The following is an 18,549-nucleotide window of genomic DNA, read 5'->3' as shown; positions in this document are numbered from 1 at the left end:
AAAAAAAATCAACCGAACACACGTTTTAATGACGTGAATATTGTAATACGTGAATAAGGTTCACAGTGCAGAACCTACCAAGGTTCGTTTGTGAACCTGAACCTCCAAATTTCCGAGGTTCACATACAGAACGCGAACGTGAACCTCACGTTCACACCAGCCCTGAACAGAGGTTGTCAAAGTAGTCAGTATTGATCTCCGAGTAGATGCAGAAGCAACTCAGTAGATTTGTACTCATTTACAAGTAGGCTACAAGTGGTGATTACCGAGACATTCCAAAGCTATTTCAAATAGATATACAAAATGAAAGGCGCGTAAAGTACTCAAGCACATCGTTTTGATAGATTTGGTGGAATTTCACCATACATTCTGTTGTAAATCGAAAATTAGGTATTTTCGCAACTGCAAGATGTCTCTTCCCGAGTACGCCAAATAACAGTTGACGCCTCTCTTAGACGAATTATCGAGAATAGGTTCTGCATAACTGATACACGCTCTATTTGGCACCATTGATATGGTACTTTTACCGCCAACAGTGATACAATCTAATCCTAAAATTCCTTGTTACTTCAAAAAAGACGACGTGAACAAATGAAGTGATGTTGCGTGAAAAATTGCTCAAGAGGAAGAGGAAGTAGTCTGGAAAGAGAACTCCTTGAGCACGTAGTGCATATATAGACAGAACCTACTTGAGTACGTCTAAAAAGTACAAATATGATCGCGTCGACAATTTGCGTGATGATATAGGTAGGCCTACCTCTCAACGTTAACCCAAACCCCAACGTGGTCAAATCTGATCTTTCACGATTAGCCTACGAACAGTTGAAATATTCCTAAACCGTTGTATTAACACTCAACAGTCAAACGAAGCAATTCGGAAATACGAATATACGGGGCAGTTCGACCGCGGACTCGAAAGCCCATCTGCGTTCTCACGAGACGCTGACCCAGCCTAGTGAACATTAAAACATTAAAACACACATTAGTTTGTGATTAATCCCTTCGAACTATGCCAACCAACGCTCTTCGCATCTACTGTATAGGATGATTTGAGTAAGCTATCTATTTTCAGTTGGGGGACTGGCTGGGGAGAGAATGGATATATCCGAATGGCGAGGAACAAAGACAATAACTGTGGTATAGCGAGTCAAGCAACGTACCCGATAATGTAAACTCCTTTCATATATATAGCCTACCTACACGTTTTTAACATACTCTCATCGCAGGACTTCGAATCAAACGAAGAGCTCCTACCTCGGTGCTGACAACGGTGGTGACGGTGACAGCGGTGCCGCCGTGCTGCCGTCTGCTATTTTGATGATAGTTTCGGGTATTTTGCCTCTCTTTGCGGGGTGTAATTTGTAAAGTAGATCTCGTCTTTTATCTTTGTTATTCTGCTGTTATTTTCGAATGAATATAGGGTAAAAGCTCTAGTATGTGAAGCACTGTATAAATTATATTTGATGACGTAAAAATGATGTGCATTATAGCAATATATTTACGGTGTCTTCCTCGTGGTTTGTAACATGTCTACATTAACCAAGTATAGCGGATCGTTGTCGTTAGCAGCCCGTACGATCCCGGTGATTTTATATATATATTTCTGACGCAAAATTACTGACTTTCTGATTGAGATGTATTTGTAACCCTGTGTAGAAAGTAACCTACGGATAAGTAGTTATTTTCTTTTAGGGATAATACAGACATAATTACATAGTTTTATTGGCGGTAGTATATGACTACAGACGGTAACCTGTTCAAGCCCGAATAAGCCGGACTCTGTCATTACGCTGTTCCCTTGACAGGTGGCATCAAGCCCTCTACTGCATAATTATATTGGTGACTGGGTCTATCAGTGCTGATTGTATTCCGTTTTTTATAAATCATCAATAGAGAGTATGACGCGATGTTGCAGACATAGTTCAATGAGAGAAGAATATACTCGAGTAAGTACCAGTTGCTTTATGGGGGCCTACATATAGGCCTACTCATACGATTGGTACAGGGATGTAGCTATGATGCAATCCTATACGATGCCCGGTTTATATATTTGATATACACGCTAAGCGTCAAATCTTCAACTGTATCCATTCAAAGTTCCGACTTTGGCAACATGTCTTCGTGGTCGCTGATCTTCTCCAGGTCGCTCATTACTTGACCGTCGTGATAATTAGCAAGAGCACCGTGCGAATTGCAGAGCATACAGTGACACACGTATTCGCGACACGATCTGTTAAATGTGAATGAGGGAGGTAGATTATTCGAGGAATGTTTGGATAGTAATATGCTATGCAGTATCGCTAGATTCTAGATACCAGAACATAAGATATACGCTATAATTGATTAGGCATGCCCCTAGCTACATGGCTTACGAAGAAATTATGCAAACTATTACACAGTTTTATATTTCTCGCAACCCTAACCTGTGATCTCTTTACTCATATAAACCCAATTTTAGACAATTTACTAACGCTCACTTGTTTGGGAATGACTCGAGGACGTGTTTAACGGGATTAAATTCTTCGCGGAATGATTTTTTCCATTTGTGCTTCCGACACCAGTCTTGATAGAGCCCCGGGTATAGTAGCACTTCAGGTATTGGCGGTATATCTGAATAACATGGAAAATGAAATCCTATCGGAATTGCCATCATTGATAGAAGATATTCCTTTGAGCAGAAGTTGTCGCCGTCTGACCGGCCGTAGCATTTTTCAAATTCACGATGAATATCACGTGTCCTATCAATGACAAAATTCATAAATTCGACTTCAGTATCTTCAAAATACGCTTCCAAGCAAGCTCTCGACACCTCACTGCTTATATTATAGATTATATCATGCGTACTAGCGACATCACCGAGATGCACACCGGATGCCACTAACTGTACAGCCGCTAGATACCTCAACGTGGCGTGACAGCCATTCCGAGACAGTGCACTGTCCTTCGATTTGATATGTTCCGACACAGTTTCAAACAGTTCGTCAGCGTTTGAACTCAGATAGTTAACAACTGGGTATATCAAGCCAGTGATGAATTTAACTGGATAGGGCACATTCAAAGGCAATTCGTCCCTCTGGTAGTCACGGCTTGCTCGTGTCAGTAGCGAATTTGATAGACTTATCGTGGCATCGTTGTCCGTCCTCATTATTTCAAGCAGCTTGACCAATGCGGCTTCGCGTGAGCTACGACCCAATGACAAGGCCCTGACGTAATCTCGAAATGGTATTTCAATTTCTTGCTTGTCAAACCCGATTAAACCGAGAAAGTTCAGAATTCCACAGCATAATTCACCGATGCTGTTGTCTTCGGCAATGAAATCTATAGGATGGTAGTTCTGACTTGTTGCGAAAGCTGTGGCCGAATGTCTGACCAGCTTCGATCTGAAATCCTCTGCAATTTCGAAAATCGTACTACGTAAGAGAACATAATCTTCTCCCATCTCTTGGTTTTCCGCGGCGTGGGACTTGCGAGGTGAACAAGACATCATGTTTTGCAGCTTTCGCGAGAAGCATCCACCGTATCTTATGGCGACACCTGCAGTAAGAGCCGTGATTAGAATACAAATCAATAGCGTTGATCGAAGTTGCCAAAAGCTCAACAAGTAATTCCATTTGCAACATTACCATATATGCAGGACCGTAACTGCTACACCCCAAACCCGCCAATTGGTTAGAGGGCGAGCTCGAAGAGGGCCCAAGATTATTTCGTGAATGAGCATAAATTATAATGTTTTTTTTGAAAATTTATGCATCTTTATTGATTTTTTTCATGCGTTGCTCGATTTAATGTTTCTAAATATCTTGATAATTTGGTTCCCATTCCCCAAGATAAAATACGCATGATTCATAGAAATAGGCACTTCGGCGTCGACCATTACCACGACACGACGCTCCAGACATAAGAAGTTTTAGGCCACGCATCCTGCGACTCTGAGAAATGTGCCAGACCGATCGGCAGCGAGAGAACCTTGGCCGAAAAGAACCACCCTTATGCTGACCAAAAACATTGATATATATCTATATATAATATATACAATACGTTTATATTTCATTGTCTATATGCGCCTAAATGGCTGGCGCCAAATGTTGCTGCCATGGTAATCTGACCCCGTCTAGACAAATACCACCCTGCAAAGAAGAAATATTTGACAGTGAATAAATACCAACGAATGTTCGACATAGAAAATTTTCTGCAGCCCAAGCACTATAAGCAGGGTTGCCATCGACATGGGCTCAAAAATAAGGACAGTCGAAAAATTAAATTAGCATGAGAAAGCGTTTTTGTACATACTTTGTATTTATACGAGCCGTGGCATATCACATTCCATACTTTTCACCAGAAACAATCTGATCCAGCAACTCCCTGTTATTTGAAAGTGCTTCATGGATCTCGCGACAGCTCAGTTCTAGGTTTACCTTTACTTAGGGCCGAAACAGCACTTCGTCAGCCCCCCCCCCCCCCCCCCCCCCCAAAAAAAACGTTAGTCTTGCCCCTACACCCCACCCCACCTCTGGGTGATAAACCAAACTTCTTCATCTCGTTAGAAGCGTCAACCAATATCGAAAAAGGCCGTTCACCAAGTCTAGAAAAAACCATTTTGAGCGTATGGAGCAAAAACTCCAGTAACAATACTTGTAGTCTTGGTCCTGGACGAAGAAAACTTATTTGCAATTTTGGAATCTGGGAATATTTCTCTGAACAATTGCGATGTGCAATCGTTAGTGAGGAATGATTGCTGGTGTTTGACATTATGGAATGCCCAGGTACCCTCTGCAGCAGCTGCCTTGTAGTCTGAGGTCGTTGGTGCTGAAAAATTATTCATCGACTGGCTCAAATTAATCATCATGACACACTTCTTGTGTTTCGCGGTATCAATGTAAGTTGAAGGCCTCCAGGCCTCCAGGCCTCCAGGTTAATGTCACAATTGCAGATATTGCTATGTGGTAAACACTCTGCCTTCAATCTTCGTTAGATACCTTCGAATTCTCTCTCATAATCGTCACGAAAAACGTTTTTACGCCTGTTTACTGCAACTAATCAGATTTAGCCTTATTTGTAGCTAAAACTATATGCGCAACTGCAATATAATTTCGAGAAATTTATCAATGATTTATAGCTTTACTACTTTTTAACCAATGTGTCGACGGCATTGCGCCTTTTTTCACTACGAAATAAACGCTGCTTTCCCCACAGCTTGAGCTTATTCTGCTGTAGACCGAACAGCAGTAACCTGGCATTGCTGTTTACTGTTAAAATTAAGTCCGCTGCGGCAGCTTGGTACAGCCGAAACTGCTGTACCACCACTCACTGCCATAGCTATCTCACCACTTAGAAGTCAAATCTTATGGTGTGTACGTCACGAGAGTTCCTTTCATTTATGATGTCATAAAATCTCGGCGAAAAAGTATAATTTTACAATATTATGCGACACAGATACCAGAGGAAACGATCGAAGTTCTGTAGTGGTTGAAAATAAGACAAAATAAGGACGCAAGTCGAAAATAAGGACATTTCTTAGAAATAAGGACAGTCGAGTTTTCTAAGACGTGACCCTTCAAAATAAGGACAAATCTTAGAAATAAGGACGGTATGGCAACCCTGACTATAAGGCAGGGATCGGGAGCCTCATCCGTTAAAAGTGTCATATTAGCCCTATATGTTCAACTGATGAGCCATATCACCATATCAATCGGTTATGACGCCTCCATTGATGATGCGTGACGTCATGGTGGTATCAAATCGCAATTCGGCACATGGGACTCGTCGTGTTCACCACGTTTTATGTGTTTAAAACTAGTGTGACTGATTTGACACCCAGAATATTTACGTTATTCCAGTCAGACGTTAGTGGTGTCGCGATCAGTTCATGCCGGGACTTGACTATCACAACTCCAATTTCGACTAAATACCCAACAGTTCGAAATTCTATTATTGTGGTCATGTAGAGGCTATCATAGGCAAACCGCCATGGCTCCGTCATCAAGCGCTAGCCGGTCACGACACCGCGAATGAATGGTTATCTTGAAAAATCACAAAGAAGATCACGTTTCATTGAAAGTGCCACTTTTTTCATATTTGTAACAGCAATCTGATGAAATATGCTGAGGCCAAATAAACATTGTGCCGATAGTTGTTTGCGATTGCACATGTTATTTGCTGTTCTCTATTTGATGATGTTTTTAGAGGAATCAGTTTCCAATTCAACTGTCCATCATTTCTATTTCGCTGTCTAATCATTCTAATTGTCTGATTTTATTCCTAATTGTTTGATTACTGTTCTCTCTTATTTCAATATTTCAATTTTCAATAGAGGGCAGGTTGCTCCGCGGATTATGTGTATATCTAGGCTACCGTCGATTTTTACTGTGAATAAGGAAGATAATATTAATACTATGGATAATCGTACTACTTGATAATTGCCCACTGCTAGTTCTCTGAGAAACATAATTCACCGTCAAAAGAGACCTATGTGCAGGGTTGCCATACCGTCCTTATTTCTAAGATTTGTCCTTATTTTGAAGGGCTACGTCTTAGAAAATTCAACTGTCCTTATTTCAAAGAAATGTCCTTATTTTCGACTTGCGTCCTTATTTTGTCTTATTTTCAACAACTACAAAACTTCGATCGTTTCCCTCTGGTATCTGTGTTGCATATTATTCTAAAATTATACTTTTGCGTCGATATCTTATGACATCATAAATGAAAGGAACTCCAGTGGCGTACACACCAGATGATTTGACTTTGAAGTGGTGAGATAGCGAAGATAAGCATGGATTAGGATTAGGTTTTGAAAAAAACAGGATTTGTGAAATTTTGCCGGGTTTGGATTGGATTTGGATTAGACATTTTTTTCAGAACGGATTTGGATTGGATTTACCTATTTTCTGCGAGATTGAAATGTCGTGTGGCGAATAGCGACAAACTTTATTTAGATCAGTTCTTAATGTACTTATGGTTACTAAGTTATCTTGAATCAAGTGAATCGTTGGCTGTGAAAGAAAATTTACGAATCCCTCCATTGCACAAATTGGTATTTTTCTGAATTTCCAGTTGGAATCGGATTAGGATTGGACATGGACTTGAATATTAAAAAGTTATGGATTAGGATTTGGATTTGAAGGTTCGGATTTGGATTGGATTAGGACATAGAAATTTCAAATCCGCTCATCTCTGTGAGATAGCTAGGGCAGTGAGTGGTATAGCAGTCTCGACTGTACCAAGCTATCGCAGCGGAAGTCATTAGCGCAGTAAACAGCAGTACCAGGTCTCTGCTGTTTAGTCTACTGCAGAATAAGATGTGGGAAAGGCAGCATTATTGGGTACAGAAAGAGGCTGCGGCGCAGTCGACACTTCTGTTCAAAAGTAGTAAAGCTATATGAATCATTAATAAATTCATATAAATTAAAAGTAGTAAAGCTATGAATCATTATTAAATTCATATAAATTATATTGTACATATAGTTTTAGCTACTAATACGGCTAAATCGGCTTAGTTGAAATGAGCAAGCGTAAAAACTTTTTCCGTGACGATTATGAGAGAGAATTCAAACGTATGAAACCAGTCGATGAATAATTTTTTCACACTTCGATCAGAGCCAACGACCACAGACTACAAGGCAGCTGCTGATGAGAGTACCTATAGGCATTCCATACGGCAAACACCAGCAATCATTCCTCACCAACGATTGAACATCGCAAGTGTTCAGAGAAATATTCCCCGATTCCAACATCGCAAAGAAGTGTGCTTCGGCCAGGACTAAGGGTACAAGCATTGCTGCTGGAGTTCTTGCTCATCACGCTCAAAATGATTTAGTCTCAACTTAGTGTAGAACGTTTTTCCCTCTTGGTTGACGCCTCTAATCATAACGAGGTGAAAAAGTTTGGTTTATTACCCTATGGGGTCCCAAGACCAAGTTTTTTTTGGCGAAGAGCTGTTTCGGCCTTGAGTAAAGGTAAACCTAGACCTGAGCTGTCGTGAGATCCATGAAGCACTTTATAATAACGAGGAGCTGCTGGATCAGATTGTTTTTGGCGAAATGTATGGAATGTGATATGCCACGGCTCGTATAAATACAACGTATGTACAAAAACGCTTTTCAATGCCAATCTAATTTTTCGACAGTCCTTATTTTTGCGTTCATGTCGATGGCAACTCTGCCTATGTGGCTTGCGAGCTAAATGTTACCGATCCCTTCTATCAAGTTACTTTGTGGTGCTACGAGTATATCCAAGACAGTGACACACATGTTTCCGCAAACGGTATTGCCTTGATTTTTTTAAATGTTGGACAGTGATCCTGACCACTATGCAAATTTGAAACTTATACATAAATAGGAACTAACTCCTCCCGGACCACAGATTGCCGACCAGTTGGATAGAGCGTCCTACTTGTTGATATTAGATACGAAGTAAGCAATCAGAAAGTTACGAGCCGTTGCCTGGCCATCCGAGGAGTTCAGTAACGATGGATTCTACTATTCCGGAGTGCTCAAGTAGGCTTTGCCTAATTGCACAACTTAATCAAGTTGATATGATTGTACACTACTTCTACTTCTATTTAACAGTTGTATGTTTTAGGCAGAACTAGAATACTGCCTGGAGTACTTATTGTTTTAGGTACTTGAAGAAGGCTTCTTCTGCAACTTGAGTATAAATTTGCGACGGTATACTGTTACTACTACTTGTACTAACGATGACAAATTTGAGTAGATCTGGTGGCAAGTAAACAAAATGTATGATTTCTCCATCCCACTACTCAACTTTGGTGTCGTGGCGTCATTTGTTTTCACTACGCCACACTGTCTATTAGCGTTCTTTTTTAATAAATTGCGCATCCATTACCTAGATTTCGGTGCCGGCTACATCAACGTTGACGTGATGTGAGTTTCGTGACACTTTGTCCACTTTATTTCTAATTAAAAAGCGTAACCAAGTGCACCCATTTAATTTCTAATCGAAACGTAGATAGATAAGTGCGGAAAGCTGGCGCTAACACGACAGCGTAGGAATAGGCCTCTTTTAGCATAAATTCCCGCAGTAATGGGTTTGTAGTATCACTTTAAATTAAGCTGTAAAAATACAATAGTAAGATTCTCTCTATAAATGAAATCAGTGGGTAATATAAATTTTACTGATTTTCATCATTGCGTGGTGTAAATCAGGTCGGCGGCACATTTTGGTTTGCAGATCAGCTTTCCCATCCATACCACTTGGTGTTAGCTAATTACACTCATAAAAACGATGTCACGTAGCTGGGCAAGATCGAGTACCTTCCCAAGTATCACTCATTGTCACGTCACATCAGTATTGATGATGTGGAAAGTTCAAATTTGCACTTGAGTAGTTTTCCTATCTATATTTTCTACTTCTACTTCAAGTGGTTCGACATGTCTTGGAAATTGCTACTTCTATACTTTTAATTACGTAGGAATTTATTGCGATACTTCTATTTCAAACGTGTATTGCTTATAAAGGCCTGCAGTATACAGTGATGCGCTAATTCGGTCACATGCCCTTCCAGCACACCATGCAAATGCCCTTATTCGCTTAGGCTCTGCAAAAGCATGGGCAAAGATTAACCCATAAATCGCGTCGGAGCCTACTTGAGTAGCAATGCCGACACTTTTGACCATCTTTGATATAGCTTAATGACATTGGGTCTAGTCTAGTTGGTTGATTTACACTACCTTGTATGGGTGTAAAAGTTTAATGTTGAACGGAAAGTGCTGCTGGTCTGATATAACCCCAATTCCACGGTGGATATCCATAAAATATACCTTTTCACGTTTACGATGCTCTGCTCCTTACGGGTCCGACAAACATAATTGCTTTCAACCTGAACGAGGCCAAACTCAGCTCGATATCCATCTTTGATCACAAACGGTATAACACATTATAACGTATTCGTAGTTTCATCGGTCCAAAACAAATCTATGAACAAGATTCATTCACCTGCAAATTCCACTCCGTCAGCGCTAACTGCTCGGCGCTCTTGTATCATGCAGCTTTTTCCGTCTGGGCAAACTCTATCCTTCCATAGACGAAATGGAATGCCACCGACTGTCACGTTGAACCCCTCGTAACATCGGGTATATCCTGAAGCCTCCGATAAACCGATCAGCAATAGCAAGGAGATAGGGATAGTGAGGATGCGTGTCTTCATAACGTGAAATCAAATTTGGCAATTAATTATCGCTTAATAATATCTGTAACTTGTGAGATCTGGTGAAATATGCTGAGATTTACTAGAACATCGCTTCGTAATCAGTGGTCCATGGAACCTTTGGGGATACGAAGCACCAATTAAAGTATAGAGGGTGCGAAATGAAGTGTGAGTATACAGTATGGAATATTTTTGAACTGATTTACTCATCTCGAAAATTTTCTTTGCACTTGCCGCGATTTTATGTGAAGAGATTCGTTCCTTTCAATTTGGGTACTACCGCATCCAACGAAATAATGGTAGGATGATAAAATATAACAATACATAAGTTACAGAAATGAGTCCAACCTTCTACGCTATTATGAGAGAATGATGGCTTGAGACCGTCGGGATGCTTTAGTCTACTACTAAGACATCACTATACCAGCAGCCTTACCGGTAAATATGATCACGAGGAGTGACAGAGGGGAACAATTATTAGCAATATATGCAAATACCAGTATCATTGGCAAAATCTTCATTAGGTAACTTTGAAGATATTCATGATTCATAACAAATGATTTCCTAAAAAAACGAAGGGCCTAAGGCCGATAAAATAAACATATCAGTGTTGTGTTCGTGAATTGTGTAATACCGGGCTGGATTAGCTAGGGTGAAAAGTGTGTTTGTTTGTAAACCGCGTGTATAAACAGTACATAGTGGGGATCGAGGCACCTCAGAAGTTGTTTTGAACCCATATGGGGACCCACAACCAGCTTTTGGGGGCGGCCTGACAAAGTGATGTTCTGGTCCTAGATAGGGGTACGAGAACCATTTCATGACTGCTCAAGGAGGACGAGAGCTAAAAAAAGTTGTGAAACACTGTACTGATGAAGTTCATTTCTGTGTACTCCATCGCCGGTTATTGCTCTGTCTCAAATTTCATACTTGAGAATTCTCGCATCAACTGTCATTAACTTCCATGTGATTAAACTATCCATTGTGTTTGCTAGCATTCTAGTTTATTTTCTGATATGACCATAAGGGTAGCGTGAATTTTTTTACCATCATTAAGGGGCGTGTCTAAAAATAAGTCTGAGATCCACCGCCCCAAAGTTTCAAATTTCTCTCTACATAATTGCATTTCCTACATTATGTGATGTGACATGGACGGGAGGTGACACCTGGATATATTTGTTTGCTCATGAAATCTGTGATCACTGTGATCACGGTTTATCTCGTAAACAATAGATATCAGTCGTTCGAGCGGGAGTATTTTGGATCGTCATAATTCCCGGTTAATAGCGGCAACGACGTCAAATTTAGTGTGACGTCAAACAAGATTGTTAGTAATGCGTACGTCATGTTTGATAATATTGTGTTCTATATAGGTGAGATATTACATCTCGGTATGAAACTGCACTTGACCCTAACTCTGACCTCCACGGTGAACCTGCAAGTTTTGATAACTGTTCGCGCAGCTTATATGGAACGAAACCATTTACTCCTATTACTAAAACGACTCTCAGCACGAATAAACGTATCAAACGACACAGTTCCTTTTCGGTTATGCAAGACGTAGCCATATCATCCAGAGATGATACTGCTTTCCCGGTGTTAATTTGCTCATATAGGTAGATTTGTCCTGCACTCAGCTTTATTCCCAACCATTGACTCATAGAAACCGGTTGTTCTTTACAGCAGCGATTGTTGAGCATCTCGACCTGTATCACATGACAAACTCCAGTCGGTTTAAATAATCTGTGCCGCGTGTGTCGTCGTATTGTTTTCAAACCAGGTGGTCATATATTTCATATTACATGGTATCTTGTTACCGTATGATGTCTTTCACCCAAGGCGAGTGTAGGACACTTGAATTGAGACAAATCGACACTCATTGGAAACAGTATTGGGATGGCTCGAGTGAAACTGTTCGTATGACTTGACTTGACTCGAGTCACTTTGTAAGGATGGACTGACTTGACAATGACCCTTTGAAACATTGATATTACCCATGACATGTTGCGTCCGTGGTTGTTACTCACAAGTCCTTCTATGGTTTTAATGTTTGACTCGACTCAACTCGATTCATTCGCTCGGGTCATGTATGATCATCATGAACAGGTAATCCGACATAATAATAGTGGATCTTCCACAGCACAGTACTTTTTGAAAGGGATCTGATAGTGAAGTTTGATGAGTAGTTACAGGTTTTTGGAGTCGTTTTTGAGTTTAATGTTCTCAAATTGGAAAAAAAGGATATTTGGCTGTTAAATATTGTCGAATACCTAAGAAACCAAAATGCCGACGCGGCCCGCACAATTCGTTCTCGCGGGTCGTGTGTTTGAGACCCCTATGCCATAAAGTGAATTGGATAATATCAATTTGCTTCAATTTCTGCGGTTTCATGTTCTATCTTGTGTTTTGGCAGCTATAATTATAGACTGAGACTACGTTAAACTGTACATTCGCTCCTCCATTCACGATAAGTGGTGACTCAATCGGTAATCACGACGCTGGTAAAATAAAACTAATCTAGACTTGACTTTAGAGTTTTGACTTGACTTGACTCGAGTCACATCCACAAATCGAGTGACTTGACTTGTATCGAGTCACTGTGTGCTATCAATTGTTCCAAGCACTGCATGAAACGTGATGATACTGTCCAAAGTAGAGCTCACCAACGCGGTGCCCGCGCGCACCAGGTCGCCCACCATCACGATTAGATGAATCGCCCGCGGTCGCATTCACAAAAACTGAAATGAGAGCTTTGAAGGTCGAAGTAGAGAATAGATCCATATGAACAGCAGTTGAACATCGACAGTAAAACATGTGAACGCAGTTTTCGACCGGGAGTCTGGTTAATATTCTCGAACCTCGGCGTGAAGATTGGAGCTTCGACGCGCAATCCGGAAACACAAGTGAACTCGGAGACGCTGGTGTGAATTTCGAAGAGAGTTTTCTGTTCTTCAGGACGGAAATCCTGCCCAGTACTATGAATTTCGAAGTGACAAAATCAAATCTACGACGGATAAACGGCGGGAGTAACTTAGCCCATTGCATTAACCAGTACCCAAGAAGTATCTCTTGGTTTCTTGGTTAGTGACCCCTGGTCCAAAATTTGCAATCGTATGTGATACAGGATAATATATAATATAGGTCAGGTGTTGTATGACGCAAGATAATATGACACGTTTGACTTTTCAATGAATGGAAGCACTGGCAGCAGACGATATTACTGCCATACCTCTGGATAACGTTGTTACACTATAATATTACTTCTCTGCCGGCAGCTCTGACAGCCAGTATGAATAAAATTTACCTTTTATTTGGATCAACAGCAATTCAACTTGCTTGCACTTCTCAATCATCCAATAATCATCGTGGCACTATATTTAGACAACTATTCACGACTATAAGAGATTTAGTAAGTGAAACCATAGTGTCATATATGGTGTGGACACAAGAAATTCTCACGGCTCAGTGACATTGATTTACGTCACACTTTCCATTTAGCCAAAGGAAATTTGACGGCCATTTGTGACTGGCTTGCCGAGCATTAAATTTCATAAAACGGGTATCAATCGAAAGCTAACGCTGCATTGATTACGAAAATATAAATATTATTCTGCTCGTGGTCCTGGAACCCCTCAAAATCAGCCTCGAATGTTGCATTGTAACGGAGTTTGGTATTGTGACTCAACCATGCCGTCTGAGCAGCTCAGGAGCAAGTGCGCACGAGAGTGAGAGTGTGAATGCTCAATTCGTCGCGCAACAATGGCCAATACGTTTGCGGTCTGCGCTGCTTCTCACCTGCTCCCAGACGGCATGGCTGCGTCACGATAGCTAACAATGGTGGTTTGATGCAGGGTTGCCAGATTGGCCCTTTTGGGGCCAAATTCCGCAAATTTGGCCCTTTTTAGAGGCAGTTGGCCCCCCAAAATTAATTTGGCTCCTTGGCCCTTTATTTTCAATATTTGGCCCTTTTTGGAAGCAGTTGAGACATACCATCAAACTAGCTATTCAAATAAATGTATCTCGCAAATTGAGCTGACAATGTTTTTGCCAATGTCAAAGATTCAGTGGAAACACAGTAGAAGATGAAGATTTGGATTTGTTTTTTGTAGAATGTAGACTGTGTTGAAATTGTAAACACAGATTTGAGAACAGGTGGACGAAAAAGCATCGAACATGGCTTGAAGCTGAGTAGCAGAAATAGTAATTATTGATTGTAGAAAGTTCAAAGAAAAAAACTTCAACATAGCCGGAGAGTTTTTCGTGAAAAACCTAAAACTTAAGTATATAAGTTGGATAAGTTTCAACTGTAAAGAAACTATTCTCTCAATTTTAAATTAAAATTCATAAAACTTAATTACTCTCATATTATTGCACAAAATGTTTTCTTTTATGATTATATATTCAGTTGGAAACGGCTTGAAATAATAGCAGTTATTGTGGTTGGATCCAGTGTAGTTGTAGGTCGTTGATTTGGTGTCTTAATATAAGACTGGAAATCCAGGTGATTGACAAAAGCACTGTGGGTAATTTTCCAACGTTATTAACGTTATTGAACAATTTGGCCCTTTTTGGCCCTTTTTCCGGCTCTGTTTGGCCCTTTTTCTCGAAAGATGTCTGGCCACCCTGGTTTGATGCCTCTCTTGCAATAGCGTAATGGTTAAGCGTGCGGCTTCTTGATCGGAGGTCGTGGGTTCGATCCATGGCCGGGTCGGAGCAAAGACCTGATTAGTAATACTGGTATCAATGACTTCCCCGCTTGGTCTTTCATGCAATGCTGGGAGAGCATAGAGGGGTGGTGCGAGACTCTAGAAAGCCCTACAATGCTACATATGCGCCGCCCTAGTCCAGCGGCATATGCACATCATGCATGCACGCATGGTATACATATGCACGGATCGCGCGTACTGTGTATGTCAGTGTTGGGATGACTCGAGTCATGACTTGACTCGAGTCAGACTCGAGTCACCTTTTTCGTATGACTTGACTTGACTCGAGTCACTTTGCTAAAATGACTTGACTTGACTTGACTCGGCGTATCAGAAATGTGGATTGACTCGTGACTCGGAGATAAATTCACGAGTCAATTTCAAGTCATCGGTGTGTATAAAAATCGCTGCATCTTGCATATCATCGGATTGTTCGCAAAACGCTGGTGTAACCCGTGAGAGCGACCAATCCTTCAATGATCGTGAGTTTTACTGAGCCTCCATTGTTGTCTCGCAAAAAAATTGACCGCAAACGAAGTGAACGAAGCTTACAGCCTACGTTGTCGTAAACGAGTACAGTAAAGTAATTTAATAGCAAAATGTATATTTCTGTTGTCTTACCTCAACCAAACCTCTTGTTTTATTGAAATTGAATTAGAATATAGTTTATATAGTCCTCAGCCATTGGCGCTGGCTCGAATTGTATCATATCAATTTGTAAATGGGTGATGTATAGCATCTTATCAATTCCGTTCTCTATTCTCTATTTCGGCTGGTAACTGTAAACGGGGCTATGCAATTAGCAGTTTTACGTATATGTGAGCAATACAATGCCTTCTTGCGTGCATATTTAACTCTACATTCGTTCATCTGTTCAAAATCAATGACCATGCAATCCGTATTTCAGACAGCTCGCAAAATGTAATGACGTAATCATGCCTCATACTTCGAAAAGGCAACTTGACTTGAATTGTGACTTGACTCGTGACTTGACTTGACTTGACTCGACTTGACTCGAGTCACCTCCAAAAATCGAGTGACTTGACTTGACTCGAGTCACCTTCGAAAATCGATTGACTTGACTTGACTCGAGTCAAAATGTGCAATGACTCGAAATGACTCGTGACTCGAAGGTAGTGACTTGATCCCAACACTGGTGTATGTCTATCATGAGTCGGTGTATATGCCGCAAAAACGTCACGGGCAAAAATAAACTACGTCCTTTCCATATATCCACCTCGACCTCAGCATGAACATTTTGACAATTGAGAGATTCCTTGGACTTATTACATAGACTGATCGCTCTCTGTGGGTGATGATTGCAACCCGTTGGAATCATGCAAGCAATCACTTCGTTTTTAGAACTTATCAACGGAAAAGATGAGAGCATATAGATAGAGGCAAAATACAATGAGAGAAAACACTCTCGAGTAGGCACCGGTAGCCTACATATAATAGTAACATTTGTAGATGAATGAAGCAGGTAAGATCGTTGATCAGTAACGATGTACTTTTACTTTTCCGTTGTACTAAAGCTAGGCTTACCATATTTTGGAATTCCAAAAAGGGGACACTTTTTCAGATATCTGAGACTTACAAAACCGGAGAAGAACTCTCAAAAACCGGTGAATTTTCCCCACTTTATGATCGGTTGACTAAAAGAAAAAGGTCATCTTTCCGCTCAGAGCTCAAAATACCGTTTTCTCCCCGCATTGCTAGGTGGATGACTAAAAAAAAGGTCATCTCTCCGCTCAGAGCTAAAATCACCGTTGAAATACCCGCCGGAGCGTCACTTCTGTGCTAATTTACGGCATATCACTCGCAATTTGCTCTAATTCTGACCTAAATTTTCAAAAAAGAGGACAACATCTCAAAAAAGAGGAAAAAGGGGGGTCCTCCGAGGACACTTTCAAACAAGTCAAAAAAGAGGACAAATCCTCTTAAAAGAGGACGTATGGTAACCCTAACTAAAGCAGATTTTGCCCACATGTATCCAAAGTACTCAAATGGTCATATTTTCCAACAGCTTCCACTTATACAGAACAGCTTCTTGGAGGTACAGAACTTCAATATACAATTTAATAGTATATTCATATTGAAATGAACCCGAATATTTTCAGCTGACACTCGTCAGGGGTAGCTAATCGTCAGCAACTAGTAGAGAATTCAAAAGAACATCGTATATCAACAATCGTATCACAAAATATGACGTCACCTGCATAAAGTTATACAGAACGGTTGTTAACGCAACACTACTTACTGTTTACACGTTCACTTTTTTCTAGTAGGAAGTAGTTTTGGGATTGGTTTGTATCAGTTACCAAAGTGATCGTATAAGCCTGCTTCAATAGCAACTGAATGATGGTAGCATACCATTTCAGAGGAAATCGCTCTATTTGCAGCGTAATCAGTCGTTTTGTGTTGTTGCGAAGATGCATCTCGCAATTTCAAAAGTAGCATGCCTTCGATTTACTATTAAAGGTACGCGACATCTCCGACTGATTCGACATTTAAAAATCACATATCTGACTACTTTTAAAACCATTCATCCTCTACATCTACTTTAAGTAATTTAAGCATGTCTTGGTAATAGCTAGTTCTACTTTAGGCAATTAGAAACCTATGGCATTACTTCTACGTCTACATCTCCTAGAGTAGCAATGCTGACTACCGCCTGTGTAACGTAGGTTATATATAGATGGGAAGCGGCGGATTTTGCATTTTAATGTGTTCAAAGCTCCAACTTCGGTGTCATATTTTTTCGGTCGCTCATTTCGTGATCGTCCTTGCGGTTAACAAATGCACCGTGCGAATTACAGTACTCAGAATGGCAAACGTATTCTTGACACGATCTGTGAATGTGAATGCAGACGGTGAGCTAATCGAAAAAGGTTTGGCACTGTAGATTTAATCCAGAACATGCGATTTTGACAATTTATCAACTCTCACCTGCTCGGGAATGCCTTCAGTAAGTGTTGAAGATTCTCATACTCTTCGTGTGGTGATTTGTCGCCGGTGTGACCAAATATATAAGCCAGCCAGTGTTTCTGGTAAAGCATCGGGCGGTACAGCACGTCTCGGATAAACTTTAGAGACGAAATGCCAGAATCGGGAAAATTCAACGGAAATGTTATCATTGAAAAAACATAAGGAATGTTGCACTCTATGTAGCTTTCCGCGTGGAATTCGCCATAGCATTCTGCAGCCTTCTGATGAATACTGCGCATCTCCTCGATGACGAAGTTCATAAACTTGACTTCAGTGTCTCCATAGTACGCTTCCGAACAAACTCTCGAGACCTCACTGCCGATATCCTAGATTATCTTGTGCGTACCTTTCATATCACCAAGGTCAGCAATGGATGCGAATAACTGTACAGCCGCTAGATACCGTAAAGTGACTTGACAACTATTGAGAGGTGGTACACTGTCTTTCGCTTTGATACATTCCGACACCGTCTCAAAGATTTCGACAGTGTTGGAATTCAGAGAGTCTACAACCGGGTATATCATGCCGGTGGCGGATTTAACTTAGGGTTGCCATACGTCCGGAATTTCCCGGACATGTCCGGAATTTCACTGTAAAAACTGCGTCCGGGAGGAATTTCTAAAATATGCCTAAATATCCGGAATTTTGAAGTAAGCTCATAATTTTTCCTAAATCAACATAAACAATATTATTTTT

At 40.7% G+C, this 18,549-nt stretch overlaps 3 protein-coding genes and 1 long non-coding RNA gene across 4 annotated transcripts in view; 1 reads left to right on the top strand and 3 right to left on the bottom strand.

The window, feature by feature from the left end:
• The window catches only part of LOC145436094 (crustapain-like), a 41,558-nt gene extending 40,083 nt beyond the window's left edge, over window positions 1-1,475 (top strand). Inside the window, exons 7-8 of the mRNA XM_080313379.1 lie at window positions 1,073-1,168; window positions 1,227-1,475. Of these exons, the coding sequence (XP_080169505.1) occupies window positions 1,073-1,168; window positions 1,227-1,365 (235 nt within the window). The 3' untranslated portion in view covers window positions 1,366-1,475. The remainder of the gene's footprint in view (window positions 1-1,072; window positions 1,169-1,226) is intronic.
• LOC145436102 (uncharacterized) overlaps window positions 1-18,549 on the bottom strand; it is a 423,401-nt gene that overhangs the window by 180,584 nt on the left and 224,268 nt on the right. The gene's annotated exons all lie outside the window — the stretch shown is intronic.
• LOC145436089 (uncharacterized) lies at window positions 1,844-11,194 on the bottom strand. The gene is made up of 3 exons (XM_080313373.1): window positions 9,952-11,194; window positions 2,478-3,534; window positions 1,844-2,230 (listed from the first exon to the last, which is right to left on the bottom strand). The coding sequence occupies exons 1-3, from the start codon at window positions 10,160-10,162 to the stop codon at window positions 2,092-2,094; spliced, it is 1,407 nt and encodes a 468-aa protein (XP_080169499.1). The 5' UTR covers window positions 10,163-11,194; the 3' UTR covers window positions 1,844-2,091.
• On the bottom strand, window positions 16,838-18,414 carry LOC145436074 (uncharacterized). Its single transcript, XM_080313350.1, has 2 exons — window positions 17,815-18,414; window positions 16,838-17,717 (listed from the first exon to the last, which is right to left on the bottom strand). Exons 1-2 carry the CDS (start codon window positions 18,111-18,113, stop codon window positions 17,597-17,599), a joined length of 420 nt encoding a protein of 139 aa, XP_080169476.1. The 5' UTR covers window positions 18,114-18,414; the 3' UTR covers window positions 16,838-17,596.

The sequence above is a fragment of the Botryllus schlosseri genome, chromosome 3 (assembly GCF_051294905.1).
Source record: "Botryllus schlosseri isolate E-star chromosome 3, Bs_hap1, whole genome shotgun sequence".
NCBI classification, from domain to species: domain Eukaryota; kingdom Metazoa; phylum Chordata; class Ascidiacea; order Stolidobranchia; family Styelidae; genus Botryllus; species Botryllus schlosseri.
The sequence above is the reverse complement of the archived record's forward strand: the minus strand, read 5'-3'. Positions and strand labels throughout refer to the sequence as shown.